The sequence below is a fragment of the Falco peregrinus genome, chromosome 7, assembly GCF_023634155.1.
Source record: "Falco peregrinus isolate bFalPer1 chromosome 7, bFalPer1.pri, whole genome shotgun sequence".
In the NCBI taxonomy this organism is placed as follows: Eukaryota; Metazoa; Chordata; class Aves; order Falconiformes; family Falconidae; genus Falco; species Falco peregrinus.
Genome location: NC_073727.1, coordinates 1,982,498 through 1,998,500, shown reverse-complemented (window position 1 = coordinate 1,998,500; position 16,003 = coordinate 1,982,498). Strand labels below are relative to the sequence as shown.

General features: G+C 42.3%; 1 protein-coding gene across 1 annotated transcript in view; it reads right to left on the bottom strand.

Moving 5' to 3' along the window:
* EHBP1 (EH domain binding protein 1) overlaps window positions 1–16,003 on the bottom strand; it is a 225,616-nt gene that overhangs the window by 51,442 nt on the left and 158,171 nt on the right. Inside the window, 1 exon segment of the mRNA XM_055809787.1 lies at window positions 506–650. Coding sequence (XP_055665762.1) covers window positions 506–650 — 145 coding nt within the window.

The window sequence follows — 16,003 nt, the reverse complement described above, 5'->3', positions numbered from 1 at the left end:
CAAAACCTGTAAAGGCAAGTGGTATGTCAAAAGACCACCATTTAAAATCAAAAGGTTGTTTCCCCACCTCCCATGGGCTGCCTTTAAAATTCTCTACCCAAGCAGTCTTTTGAACACATTTAATACAAAATTAAGTATTTATAATGTCGTTTTTCCCCAAAATTATGTTCACGCTCCTATGTAAAATCTAGATATTGAGGAGATTTTAACCAACAATCATAAAATTTTAAAAAACTGTAGGTAACGTCAAATCTGTCAATAAAGAGCCAATACGAGCGACTTGTTCATATCCCATCTTTTTCTTTCAATCACACATATGCTTTCCTGTTAATTGCTGGAAATTAAGTGACACAACGCTGATTTCTGAAACGTATCTATGGCCAGGTCTTTTGATATGTGCACCTGATGAACAACAACAACTTGAAGTGTAAATAAAAGTGATACCCAAAAAAGTCTCTGGTTTCTAGGTTGCCATAGGAATAAGATACAAGGTTCCTCAGCTCACCTCCAGATGCCTTTGACCTTTCTTTCAACTTTTCTGCAGCCATTTCACTGTAGCTAGGAAGTTCTGACATCTTCACTCCAGATCGAGCTTCTGCTATTAGCTGACGAGCTCTCTCTCTCAGCTGCCGACGCCGCTCTTCATCTTGCTGCTAAGATATATTGAACAGTTGCCAACTCAGTAATTGACAGAAATGCAATTTCATTCTCAATCTGATCATCATGATAGTAACTGGTTTACAGCATGGTGCTTGGCCCACATTATAAATAGGATGCTCGATATCAGTTGGGTGTCACACCACAATTTTTAAAGACATCCATGAATCAAGATATTTTTTTTAAAGCATTCCCCAAATTATTAATGCACTGGAAACCTAATTCTTTGCAATTTTAAGCATTTATAAATTATGTTCTATAAATGTACCTTGCTGAAAATTCTAAGACACTTTTGTCTCAAAGTAGTAACTATAAGAAGTTTTACTGGAGCTATAAAAACGGTTTTACTAAATTGAATTACTCGTTCGAGGAATACTCTGTCACAGAACTGGAATGAGAAGCCAGATGTTGCTCTCGGTTACTCCAATCACCAAGCTGACTTCAAAGTGCAAAGTGACATCAAATCTGAGGCATGGAAAGGAATCTAATCCTTCAACTTCAATGAAGACATCTTTTTTTTTTTTTAATATAAAATAAACTAATGAAAATTAATGAAAGAACAATAGATGCCAGAGCAGAAAAGACTTTGTGCCACTTCAAAACATCCTACTAGCGGGGCTTTGGTCAGTAATTAAAGAGACCACACTGGAGCCATCCCAGCTAGCGCTGTCCCACCAAAGCTTGTAACCACCTTCGGAGGACGATAATACTTCAGTTACATATATGAGCAAAGTTCTGCAGCATGACATTTTGGAAAAGTCTAACCCACCCTACTAAAAAAATATTAATAAAAAGATGTGTTCAAACACATCTGTAAGAATCTGTTAAACCTTAAGTGAAACCGTTTCGGTTTTCACCTTAAACCCCAGATTTTTTCCAAAGCTCGGGTTCTTTTCTCCCTCCTGCCGCATCAGAAATGCCCATCAGCACCACAAAACCAGCGCCTGGCTTCATGTCAAATGTACCGGTAAGTTTGTGTCACCGACACCATGACTGGGCTAGAGCCCAGGTACAGGCGGTTGACCCGGACTAAGTGGAATATAACACCAAAGTGCCCAATTTCGGGAGCAGCCTCCTGGCTGGCTTCCCACCAGCCCCGAAACCCAGCATCCCACACCTGCAGATGCTGCTGAGAGCTGCTGCTAAGTGCTATTTAGTTTAAGCAATCATTAATAAAACAAGGGCAAAATACTAATTAGGTACATTTTATCCATTTCCATGTAAATTGTTTGTTTGTAGCTATTTACTCAGCATTGTTCTCGGCACAATAGAAAAAATGCAAATGACTGAATCAGAACGCAGCCCTAATGGGACTTTCTGTTTATACCCATTAGCCCAGAGGTGTGCTGTAATTCAATCCTCAAGCAGCAAGATTTAGCCTCATTAACAGCTTGCATGGGCAGGTTACAACTCATAAAACCCTACGGTAAACAAAGTATATGGACACAGCGCAGTATCTTGCCCCTGAGTGACAGCGCCCCGGTCCCTATCAGATCGCCTGGGTTTACCTCCCCCGGGCCCCCCCGAGGCAGCATGGCCCACCGGCTGCCTGCACCCACCCTGCAGCCCCCCACCAGGCGCACAGCAACATCCCATCAAAAACTTATTTGGTAAAGCACACATTAGAAAGGCAACTGGAAACCTTCCCCCCCTGCTCCTATGCACCATAATAGATCAATTTAATTTAATTTCTAGCCAGCCAACTGACACAGCAACCCACTTTCTTTCGACCCACAGTATTCTGTAACATTAATTACATTGAATTTTACATGGAATAAAACTGCTCAAATCTCTGCTCTTCGTAATTCCTGGGACACAGGAACTCGCGGTTTTGGTTTAAGTGACTTTTAAGCAAACCATGCAAACCTTGTACTTAAGATTCCCATGTGGTGTAACGTCAAACAATTGAAGCTACTACAGCACGCTGGATTAAAATCAGGCCAGCTACGTGGTCGTGACAAAAATAAAGCCCTAAACTGAGCAGGCTGGGTCCCCCTCTGCTCTCCCCCCCCTCCTGAGAGAGAACTTGTATCCTGAATTATTAGCATAGTCATTACCATCCCGGGGATCTCCAAGCAAACACAGATTATTGTGGTTTGTGTTTGTGCTGATTAAGCCCATCATCACCAGAGGATAAGAGAAAACCAGCCCAGCTCTTGCTTAAATTCAGTTCAGGTATCTGAGCCCTGGGTGACTGCGCCTGGTGAGGGAACACTGGTGGAAGGAGCAATGGAACTGAGAGCAGGACAAGGAAGTAGATTCAGTTTTGAGGTACGGAATGATTATTAAACAGCAAATCAATCCCCCAGATTTTAGAAAGAGCCTGGGAGAGGTAGGGAGGCATGAACACAGATATTTTTCTTTAAAAAGACACACGAAGAGAAGCTCTGCACCAAGACAGGGCCATGCAAACACACACAGAGTGATTTTTTTTTTCCTTTCCTGTACAGTGGAAGAGAAAACTCAGTAAAATCTTCCACCCTCTGACATGAAGCTGACACACCAAAGAGACATTAAAGTTTGCTCTGTTATTTTCCCCCAATTACTTTGTAATGGTCTAAAGATCTGCCACGCAGATGCACAGTGAGGAAAACTTCACCATTTAAGGACAAACTCCTCAAGAATAAGTAATGTAATTCCTTGTTTCCCTCCTATAAAAATGTATTGGTATGCAATTTTTATATTTCACAGTTCACCGACATCTCGGCAAGCTTTCTTCCACTGCTTCAATGGTGCTACTTTTAATTTTATCCTCCTTAGTCCTAGTAATTAAAGTGATCAGCAGTGGCATCCCAACGGCTTTGACACAGCTACAACCCCCTAGCAGACTCCGGCTTTTAAGGAGAAGGGGAAGAAAAAAAGGACGGGAGTTTCATTTCACTGGAACAAGAAAATCAAGCTTCTCCAATCCTCAACTTTATCCAATTGTTCTTTCAGCAGCCTTTGGATCTTAAGAAACAAATAAAAATGGCTGCCATTAGGGGGTCCCTTTTGTACTCGCCGCAGACGGCAATGACTGACACTGCTTTGGCCAAAAATGATGCCGTGGATTTGGGAAGGTGAATTTGAATGTGAAACGCTGGCGGGGCAGTTTCCGAGACCATTGCCCGGCCAGCGACGTGGCTCGGCGGCTGCAGAGGCCGAGAGCTGGCCAGTGCAGAAAATATGGAGAGAGGTGGGGTCCTGCAGGGGAAAAGCCACCCCAAAACAACAAGCAACCACCCCCATGAGACCCAGCTCCTTAAATCACGAAAAACTCTGCAGTGTTTTGCATTTTCAAGAAAACAAAAACCAACTCTGCCTGGGATTTTCAGTTGTCCTTTGGCAGAATTTTGGGAGGATCCAAACTGAGTTTACACCAGAAGTCTGATAACGTATTAGCCTCTCCCTAGGAAAAAATAAATAAATAAGTAAATATATGTAATCCTGTGAGCTGCATTTATTTGATGTTTTAAAAGAAAATTCTTTACCGTGTCCATAGACTGGGGGGTGCGGGGAGTGGTAAATTAGTGATACTCCTCGGCAACGAAATTAAACCCGAACTGTACCTATGAGGGGGAGCGATTCCTGTAGCTGTAGGTTTCAAAATTGTCCATGGTTTGCCCCGAGTGCGCAGTACATCTAAGAGAAAGAACTTGACTGCCACCTCTTTCATCATTAGACGGGAAGAACGGCTCTGTTATTAGCCATTCAGAAAGAAAAAGACTTCTGCGCTTGTCCAGAGGCAAGGATTACTAAAATGTACCTATTCAGTTAGTAGAGAAGACAGAATAAAAAAATAAATAAATAAGAAAAAATTACACGAGCTTTAAAGGTTTGGGCAGGCTGGATTTTACTGTGACCTTGATCGGCTCTTGTTTGAGTAAATAGGATTTGGGATGAAACATTAAAACTGTTTAGCAGATCTTTTCAAACCATTTCAAACTTTTCTTATGTTGGTTTATAATATAACCAGACATGCTTGTAAATGGCCACACCTGCTCATTTCTCTGGGGATGGCCTGATCTCTGCCTTTTCTAACAAAGAAAGGACGGGAGAAAAAAAATCAGCCTTTCTTGTTGCAAAACAGAGTGGAAAGTCAAAATCTTTCTCAAGTTTGTTCCATCTGGTCAGATTAAACCTTTGATCACCCTGGGGACCACAGTTATGTTTGGTCTCTACCACCGTTTCAGAACAGCTCAAAACACACAGGTAGCGAGCGAAATATGAATTGCTAAGCAGGGAACACTCGCCAAACAAAAGTGCATCGGCTTTGGCTGTCTGTGGCTAGTCAGATCGTAGGGAGTGGGCAGCACAGAGACACAAACATCTGAGAGATTTGCTGCCTTCTGCCCGGCGTCCACACCAGCTCCCTTACTGCCATAAGCTGTGTGCAGCTCGAAAAGATTTTTTCCCCCTGAACGCATGGCACAGAAAGTATCAAATCACCTGTCATAAAAAAGCAGCTGCTGGCTCGCAATCTGTGGCACTGGTGGGCTAATGAGACCAGACAGAAGGAAAACAGAAGTAGTCCAAAGTCTAAAATGGGAAGAATCACAAATAATGTCTTAACAAAGCTCTGCCCTTTAAGAAAAAAGAAAAGCCCCCAAATCCACAGCAAAATGGGGTTGCTTGGCTGTAAACTGGAAAACGTCTTAAACCGAGGAGGTGTTTTTAAAGAAACGCTAGCCAGCCATTTTTCATTTTTTTTCTTAACGTCTTCTATGTTGTTTGCAAAACCTACAATTCACTTGGTACAGTATTTCTGGTGTGAAGGATTCTGGCTGTAGAAAAACAACCCATTCATAATTTAATTGCTCACATCATTGAGAAATTGAGAAACTCTTCGTTTACTGAATGAAAAAAAAAATATATGTATTTGAAAAAAGGAATGGCTGACTAAGTAAGTATCACCTTGTGCTACATCCAAGGCCTCTTGCTGGTTGTCTGGCTGCTCTTTTGTAGGCAAAAAGGAGCTGAACGCTCCCTGGCTCCTTAGATCTGGCCCAACAAATGCACTGCCAGTCATGCACATGGATCCAGCTTAAAACCCAGTGTGAGCCTAAAAGAAGCTAGTCAAACTGGCACCTACTCATGCAGAAGGAGATAGATTTGTCATGACAGGCTGATTATTCAATGTAAAGAAACAGTTTAGCTTTTCTAATCTGGTACAAATACATCTTTCTCAGAGAAAAAAGTAAAAGGTCTAACAGTTCAAGTATTTAAAGTAAAGAAACCAACAAAAAAATTGTAACGTCAAAGTGAACCATAGGTATTTGTGCTGGAGCATTCTGCAAAACAGCCCTGCCGTTCTATTCAGATAAATAAGATTTAACCCATTTAACCCTTTAGGAGCTGCGCATCTGCACGTCGATCAAGGCATGCATTTCGCTTTCACACCACACTGGGCTCTATGGCAAGTTTTAAGGGTACGCTGCGATGCCTAACACCAAACACTCCCTGTTTTCCCCCTCTCCTCGCCCGCCCCAGCACAGGGGGCTCTCCCGGCAAAGTGACACCAGGGCCGCCTGCCTGCCCAGCCGCCTCCCAGGAAAGAGCATCCAGAAAGCCGACCTGAACCAGAGCAGCCACAAAGCCCTCCGCTAACTTCTTCCCTGGAATTTTCTCTGCTTAGGCAAGTTTGTGCTCTCCCCCATCTGGGAAGTGTAATTAAGGTCAGCCACCACCGCAGGCACCGGGATCCAGGAGCCTGTTACGCCTGTCACCACGACTGCGATGCTGTTGGCATCACCCACAAACAGGGTCCCAAGCGTGCAGGCTGAGAAATATCCTGAAATCGTGCCATCGCCCAGCAAGGGCGCAACGCCCGCTCCCGGACCCGTACTCCGACGGTGGCGTTTGCTGCGCCTTTCCGCAGCACGCTCACAGCCCGCAGCTCAGGATGCTGCTTACTCACTGTAGGAGTCAACACTCACCGAGCTCCACTTTAGGGATTTTCTCTTGTGTAAACTTGACTTTATAATTTTTTTTTTTAAAAAAAACAAACCAACAAAAAACAACAAACTCAAAAAACCACCCAACAAAAAGTGGTGTTATGAAACAAAGACTTTTGGCAAGTGTGTGGGATGCGTAAGCCGGAGAGCAGCATCTTCCAGCCTGCCACCCTGGGAAGCTTCTCCTGGGGGGGGGCAGCCCCGCGCCAAGGCCGGAGGCCGGAGGACGTGCCCTCCCGAGGAATGCTCCTGGTGCACTCCCAGCCGAACAAAGCCGCGCAGCCTGCAGGGTGCCTCCCAAAGTGGGGGGTGTCCCCCCTTCCTCCTAATTTTCCGGGGAGGGTGGCGGGATCCCAATCCGCTCGTGTGTGATGAGAATGGGAAGAAAAAGTGCAAACCCTGCAACTCCCCGGATCCTATTTTGCTGGGGTTTTTTTGAAAATGTCCTGCAAACTGCTGGCAGCTTTTTTTAATGGAAAATACCAATCGCCTAGGATCTATACCTAGCCTTTTGCCAATAATGAGAAAACTTCACCTTCTGTCCCCAGCAATTCTTAAGAAATCTTTTGCTGTTATTCCTACAAATCCAATTACAGATTGTTGAGTAGCTAGTGGAGTAAGCTTATTGAGGAGTGTCACATCACTAAGTCGTGCGTATGTGTTTCAGTTTGTAATGTGGTCTGAGCCGCTGTAGAGGTGTCAACTTAAAATGCAAGTAAGTAGCAGAACAGGGCTAATCCCAGCCACTACTCCCCTGCAGCCAAATTGTAGCGCAATGAATGACAGTGGAAATGCAAAGATGCCACTGTGCTTATCACACACAGCCAGATGGTGGACCTGGATCAATGCACACATGCCACGATCAATGCATTTGATAAAGAATTAAGAAGAAAACTGTACATGTTATCAAAGAACTTGTACATGGCATAATTATGATTCTGCATGTGCTTACTGATGATATTGGAGACTCAGAGGCAGGTGATAATGAAACTGATAGGAAGAAATAGCTTAAAGGCTACAGCATATGGCCTCAGCACTAAGAAATCTTGTCAAATAGTTCAGAAAGCTTTTTTAACTGTTATTACAGGCTGCTCATAGTGCAAGCTGGTGGCAACATTTTAATTTTTTTTTTTAAACCTGAAATGTCAAAAAGTTACAAAAGCTGTACTTTTCAGAACGGTACAGAAAATAATTAAGACGCTATTGTGTTTTAAACATGGCCCAAAAAACCTACAGGTAGAGAGAGCATTCACAGGGTTTTTTTGGGGGTGTGTGTGGTTGGGCATTTTTAGATATATATAATTCCGCATTCCCTGAATAAATGTATTTAGACTTTAAGGGGGCTCATGGCAGTTTAAGGAATGTATCTGGGTAGCAATTTGCATTCCTCACGCCAATTTCTACAGATACAGTGTCGATACTATTTCTCATCAAATCTCGAGTATTTCCCTGTTACTGCTTGAGCTCTGCCAGCTGCATTGCAGCCACCTCGGATGCGAAAGAAGGTAATTAAAATTTTGTGCAAAATAAAGTCTAAACTAATTTAAAAAAAAGCATATACATTTATAATGTATAAAAGGTACCTAAAATAAAAATTCTCATGCTCCAGTTGATAGATGAGCTGTCTAATCAACGCCTGGACGTAACTTAAGTGCTCTCATTAGTGCGAAGACCTTCAGGCTAAATAAGACTAAATCCCTTAAAAATTGCTTCTGCAATAGAAACCCCCCCTCTTACCATTTTCCTCTGCCTAAATCATATCAATTAAAAAGAGAGAGAGGGAGGGAGGGAGGGAGGGAGGGAGAGAGGCATTTTCACATGACTTTGTTTTAACTGACACTCAAAAAACTATCTTCTGAATCCAATTTAAAATGTTTCAGCAAAAAAAGTTCATTAGCAACCAATGAAAGAAAGAAACAAACAAAAAAATCGCGCCGGAGTTTAGTTTCTCTTTCACTTTAAGCCTGCACCTTTAATCAGCGTTAAGGTGCATAATGCCCACTAAATCCTTTACCTTAACTTTTTTTCCCCCTAACCACAAATATTTAATCAACATCGCAGCTTTACACTAAATTATAGAATCTATCAAAATGAGACTCCAGAAGAGTGAAGCGTCTGCTTTATTTGCAGCAGGCTGAGGAGGGACACCCCCCCGACCCCCGAATTTCAATTTGTCCTGACAAACCATTGGGTATTAAATTCTAAAGGCACGCAGAGTGCATAAAGAACTGATGGCTTGATTAGCTCTTGTGGTGCAATTGAAGGAGCTGTCTCTCTCCCCGCTTCTCCATTTTGAGAAACACTTTGATCTCCGTTCAAGTCAATTCATGAACATCAACTGACAAGACTGCATGAAACACCCCAATGGTTAGCCCCAAACTCATAGCAAACTATTTGGTTTCATTAAGGCTTCAGGAGAAGTGACCAGTGACAGTCCTTTCATTCAGAAGCCAACAGGCAAGTGACTATTTAAACTTTAATGTGCACAATGTACTGCTGAAGGCCGCTACACCTATAGTCAGTCACTCAAGTATGAATGCCTTCACCTACGATTTGGTGACATGTGAACTGCTACGTGCAGCTGCAGCCTCATTAATGCATTCGCCCAGATTTGTTTGCGGGACTAAAGGGGCGAGTCGCAGTATTTCTGGTGGGAGAGACGACTGTATCTTCAAAGGAAGGTGGAACAGCAGGTGCTATATAAAAGCTAGCAATTAAAAAAAAAAAAAAAAAAAGACTGCATTTTGAAACGCAGGAATTGACTAAACATTTGCACGCACGTAGCAGAAACGTCATCTGCTCCGGCTGAAAATATAAAAGAACTCGAAGCGCATCGCCTGCAGACGCAGAGCGCTGGGTCCGGTGCGCAGCTTTGCTACAGTAAACTGCGCCCATGGCTCTCCCCCTTTCCCAGCTGCCCTCTCCAAAGAGTCCCACTTCAAAGAGTTCATGTTTGCACCAGTTCCTGTCAATGCAGGTCAGAAACACTAAAGTGGAAAGTGGCTGCAGCGCCGTGGCACAAAGAGTCTCCGCGGCAGAAATCAAACAAAGCCCAATTAAACTAATCATAACGTCCCAGTGAACACAAGGAAGCTCACCTGGTATTTCTGGACTTCTGTGTGAATTCCCAACTCTACTCGGTACTTGGTACTATAATTACCCTGACCAAAATACTGTGAAATTACTGCTCTGATCTACTAATGGCTGCAAAAAATCAAGCCGTTGTGGTTCCATGCCAAGGGGCCGTAGCAAGGTGGCGCAATGCTTTCTGACAGAGACGACAACTTCTAAAAACTCAAAAGGGAAAATTAACGGGATGTGGTTTATGTTGCCAAGGACTGTTCATTAATTACCAATTTAATCACTGCTGGAGGCATGACATTACAAAAATCTGGCTGAAAGTTCTAATAGATTATGAAGACCACCTAAGAAGAGTGACCAAGAAATGTACAAAACAATTAATACTGTTTCACTGCTATCAAAGACACTCAGATTATTTTACATCAAGTGAAGCAAAAGAATTAGTAGCTTCACAGTGCCACCACTAGGAACTGTAAATACAATGGCACACAATTAGTAATGCACATGTGACTTTTCGTTCAAGGCATATATCCTTGGGAAAGCCAGAACATGATAAGGAGAACAAAAGAAACATTTTTAAATGAAATGAATAAAGATTTTAACTCTACCCTTGTGCATGCTGAGCAAAAACAGAATAGGCGATGCGAAATACAGCTCTAAGTAATGCCGATATCATCCTGGGATTCACAACAGCGTGTACCGAACATCCACACAGAACACACCCGCCGCTGCCAGCAGCCATAGGAAAGGAGCATTCCAGATGCTAAGAAACCCGGGTCTCGCTGCGTACACAAAGGGACAGCCCTGAAACACCGACAGCTTTTTTCTTTTTTTTGCTGATATTTATAAATGGATAGAAGACACTGAAGTTTTTGAACTAACGTTGTTCAGACGATCTTAAAATTCAGTTAATAAACTGACAGCCTGTTTTCTGAGAGCGTGCACAGTTTAAGCTGTAGCAGACTACGCAGCACCTTGAATTTACATCCACATCACACATAGCCACGTATTTTTATATTTAGGCCGGATGCTTAAGTGGTGTAAACAGATACAGCTTATCAAAATAACAGCAATAAAATTCAGCTGAGAATCTCAAGCATTTATATCTAAAACTCAAACTGCATAACATTTGTCTTGCATTAGCAAAGGTTACACTTTATTCGTGAAATCCCTCCCGGTACAAAACTGACAGTGCATACTAATTCTTCTTAGAAATGAGTTTACTTGCACTAATTGATTTATTTTCCCAGCTACGTCAGGGAGTTGTCTCTGACAGTGTTTGTGTAGAGCAAAATAACACAACTTCATAGTGCTTAAACAGATCAAATATGAAGTCAAAAGATGTAGAACCTTCTTGGAAAGTTACAGATTATTTTTATTTTCATGTATTGAGTAGCGTTACATAAAACAAGTTGTTTGTTATTGCCATCAAGGAAATAAGATCAGGCTATCTCAACCTTAGCTTGTTGTTATAAAGAAGTAAATATCAGTTCAGCTGGGGTTTTGAAGTGTTCAGTCAGCAGGTCTAACCTTCATTTAAAGAAAAGTATATTGTTAAAAGAGCTATAAAACTTGGAATGCTCATGAAATGTAAATACTATACAGCACAGCCTTATCAGCTTAAACCATATTTAACCACTTCATAGTGGCATACAGACAAGACATATAAATGAACAACAGGGAATAAGTTACCAAAGCTCAGGGATTACCAAAATAATGTTCAATCTTTTTACCAATTAGATGGTAACTTCTTCTTTGTAATCTCAGGAAGATCTAGTGATCATATCTAAATCTGGTTGCAATTATTAGCATGACAGACTAGTCTTTTTTCAATCAATATTTTCCAATTAATATAAAAGACCAAGGCTGCCATCTGCAAAGTACTACACCTCAATAAATTCACGTTAGATGTTTAATTAATAAAGATCAGATTTTCTCTTTGGGGTTTGGTTTTTTTTTTTTGGAAAAACAAGATAGGAATAACTTGGGAGTGTTTCCTTAAATGAATGAACATTACCACTCAATCACAGGCATTTATTTCCCAACTGAGGACACTACAGGGAAAAAAATATTAAAAAATCCACTGATAAAGCTAGATGCCTTTCCTAATGGAACAGAAGTAGGGATTCTGGTTTCACACAGAAAAAAGATTTATTGAATAAAGCTATCCGGTACTCATTTTCAAGAACTTGTTAAAATATCTGGAGGGAAGAATACTTGCAATGCTAACTTGAGTTTAAGGCATCTTTCAATCAAATTAAAATATCCTGGGTTTGCAGCCTACTGTGAATTTGCTTCCTGTACCACTTCTGTTCGTGTTGGCTAGAGTTTACTTCTTGGTCACGTATTAGAGCAGGACAGTTTGGAGCTTATTAGCTCAGAGGGGCAGCAGATTCGTGATCAACAAATAGGGCCATTTAATAAAGCTTTTTTTCTGAGCATTTAATATAATGCTTTATTTTTATTTTATTGCAGCTTGCAACCATATCTGTGCAAATGAATGCAATCAAAATTAAAGAGCATAGAAAACCATGTTTTTGTCACTTTCTGAAGCCTTTCTAAAAAGACTTCCATTTCCACCGGTCCACTGTGTGTGCAAAAAAAAGTTACCATTATGCACTCAAATATTTATGAAAATGAAAAGTAGTGGGGACAACAGATTGACACCTGAAGTAGAAAGAGCTTATTAAATATGAATTAGATACAGCTGCAACAAGTCCTTTGAGCAAGGGAGTAATAAAAAGCAATACTCTGAGCTGAAAGAAACAATCTCATGCACAGCCTGTTCCTGCTGCCCTCTGTACGCAGACAGCGCTCGGATGTTTGGAGGCAACAGCTTTTCGGTGAAATACTTTGTACTTTCAAATTCTACTACAAAAGCTGAATATAGTCCCCACTGCTCTTCCAGACCTTTTATTTTTTAAAAAAATATTTAGGCAGCTATAACTGCCATTCAACTTTAATAACTATGCAATAATGGTCGCAGGGATAAGTAAACCCAGCCCTTTATCTGCACAGAAAGCAGGCCAGCAACAGCTGCATTTAAGCGCAGCATCAGCATCAGGATTGCCCTCCAAAACCACCCTTTTGTTTTATAGTAATCTGGCTTTAAATACTTATTGTCCAAATGGAGACCCCCACAATTTTGAGTGTAGTCATCCTCAAATACCACTGTGAAGAAAGAGAAAGTTTTCCCATTTCACAAGAGGCAAAAGACAAGAGCGATTCCCTCCCGGGCATCACGGTACCGAACTCCTGCCCCCCAGAACCTATCCCAGATCTCAAATATGCAAAATGTTTTGGCCAAATCCATATCTGTGGCCCAGCCCTGCACCTAAATTCACCAAGGCAGAATCCTTAGCTTGTGCAAAGCCCAAATAACCTCAGGAATGACCTGCGGCCCGTGTTAGGAAGAAAACCACATCCCCTGCCAGACAAGCGCTGTACACCGTGAACTCCATGTATACAGCGTTCCCTGCTAAAGCCGTCTCCTTTGCCAGAGCAAGTTAAAAGAATGTGATGCATGATTTAGGAGACACCAGAAAAAAAACTAGTGGGCACCATATCAATTTGCATCCTGCTCCGTCCCGAGCTCTACTGAGTGGTGCCCAACACTTTGGGTTATTTTCATTCTTCGGTACATAGGTCCATGAGTAAGTAGCACTGTTCTTTACTCCACAATATTCAGATCCTGCTCTGTAGACAGAATTATTGATTTCTTCAAGGGCTTTTCTACAGTGCTCGTCACTACAGTATGTAAGTGCCTCAAAAGCGTTAATCACACTCCCTTCTCACCACACCCCGTGGTGGTGGTATTGCCCCGTTCTTCAGATGAGAGCTGAGAGAGAGAGATCCAGCTAAAAGGATCTAACCCTGGATGCTCGCTCGGGGAAGCCTGTCACCTGGGGGTTTTCAGTACACTTGGCTTTATGCAGCCCGTTCTGTCTCAAGCACAGCTCCAATGACTTCCCTGACCAACCTGAACACTCGGTGCATTTGCAAATCAAACCTTCGCTTCAGGTGGCCATCCAGAGAGGAAGGATACGCCATTAGTGACCACCTGGAGCAAGTTTGGTTCAAAACACTTCGCACTGATCGGGCACTCTGAGGCAAAGGCAGCACTACATTTCATTCTTTCAAGCACCTTAACTGTGACCTCCATCCTTTCGCTCCTTGCAATCCCTGCTTCGTTTGCTGTACACCTTCCAGTTTCTGCAACCAAAAGGACAGAGGTCCTCTGGACAAACAGCCTTCTACATCACCTCAATCCTCTGAGCTAAATGAGACACAATTGCTTTGGGGAAAATAGTATGTGATCACATAATTAAAGACTGCATCATAATGCATATACACAAAGGAGGTTAATTAAAGTTGCCTGTGCATTTCTTAACTCATAATTCCATTCTCTGTAATCATGCTGACTCTATAACCATAGCCATTTGAGTTTACAGAGTAAGCGACAGCTGTAGTAAATTTCCATTCTTTATGCGGACCAGTCATTAAAGAAGAGTAAGATGAACATTTTGCCACCGGCCTTCGCAGATACTTGCTGACAGCGGAGTTATGCTGAGATCCAAGAATTATGAGTTCCACTCCACGTTCTGCAAGCGAGGGCTCCCTGCTGGAGAGCCCTTCCAGCCCCCTGAGGATTTCCCCCTCGTCCTGGTCCTCCCTCTAGCCTGCCCCTGTGCCTGTTAGGTCGCGCAGACCAGCTCCAGCCTCCTTGCCTTTCCAGCATCCCATTCCAGCCAGGCTGCTACTGCTAACAACCATCACTACAGGTTATTTCACAACAGCTGGTGGGAGCAGATATGTCCCTTCCAGCCCTGTGATATTCATCATGAGAAAAGGTGAGTTAAATAAAAATGAGTAAGCTAATAAAAAGGCTCTCCTGGTTAAAAGCTAAGTGATTACAGCTGCTATACCAGATTGGAAATGACAGAAGCATCTCGTAAAAGAGTCACTACATGCACACCTACATCAAGAAAGCAAGCAGAAAGGCTGAGCTGTTTATAAATCTACCATAGAGAAAGGGATATATGAGGGGATCAGTAGCTCTCTTCACAGAGCTCTTAAAACTAATTCTTCCAGTCTCCAAAAGGCTGCAGCAATTTTAAGGCCATATCTATGATCCTCCCAAACCACGAGCATGTTTTCAAGGAGTTTCTGATCAACACAGCCTCTTCTTAAAGACTTCAAATACTTGCCTACAGGCTTACAGACCTCCATAGAGGCTGGCACGCGTACAGCTTGCAGACTGAGGGCTTCTGAGAAGTGCCAGAAGAGCAGACCTAACAGTGAAAAAACTTCTGTACCATGCTGCAAGTAGGGAAGAAACAGGAGAAAAGAAACAGAGCTAGTGTGATACAAACAGAGGAAGCCAGCAGAGAGTGACGGGGCTACACCAGGTGGGCTGAATAGGAATGGAAGCTGATGGAGCCGAAGGCACAGAGCAAAGATATCTAAGGGAAGAACAAGTGGAGAGAGTATTAAGAAAACAAAAGTTAAACAGGAGAAGAAGCGGGGCTGAAATGGCCAGGGCACACAGCTGAAAGCCTGAGAGAGAGGAAAGAACAAGAAAACACAAACTAAAGAAAGGGAAGAGGATACAGCTTGGGATGCAACGAGAAATAGGCGCTTCAGAGGAAAATGAGACTGTGTTAACGGGTATACAAGCAAATTTGGTGCCTTACTCTTCTACTCGCACAACTTCATCAATTTCTGAGTTACAAAAGAAATTAAAAAAGCAAAGCAAGTGAGGATACAGGCATGGGCCTAACCTCAGAGCACAAACATGAGAGGATGGAAGCACGCTGCAGCAAGAAAGCAGACTCAAGAAAAAGGGGTAAACAGCCAAGAGAATGGACAAGTCATGTGAAAGCAGCCAATACCCCATGAAAGGCCAGTTAGTGGTCAATAAAGAGATCGAGATGTTAAAAAAGGGGGAAGAAGTGAAGAGGAAGCGGAAAAGAAAAGAATAGAAAAAGAATAGAAAAAGAAAAGAATAGAAAAAGAAAAGAATAGAAAAAGAAAAGAATAGAAAAAGAAAAGAATAGAAAAAGAAAAGAATAGAAAAAGCAAGCCCGGAGTACAGGACTACTGAAAAAAAATATCACAATATTGGTTCTGTCAGAGGAAGGGCAAGACTTAGGCTGAAGAAGGTCTAAGGTATTTGCCCTGTGCTTAGAGGAGAAACAGGAACAGTTTTGTGGTGGTTTTTTTTAAAAAAAGACTTTTACCAAAACAAACCAGGCGAGCACATACCCTGCATTTGTGACCAGGGACCAGACTTGGAAATTTCCTCCCTTTTGTTGACCTCCAGCAGCAATCCA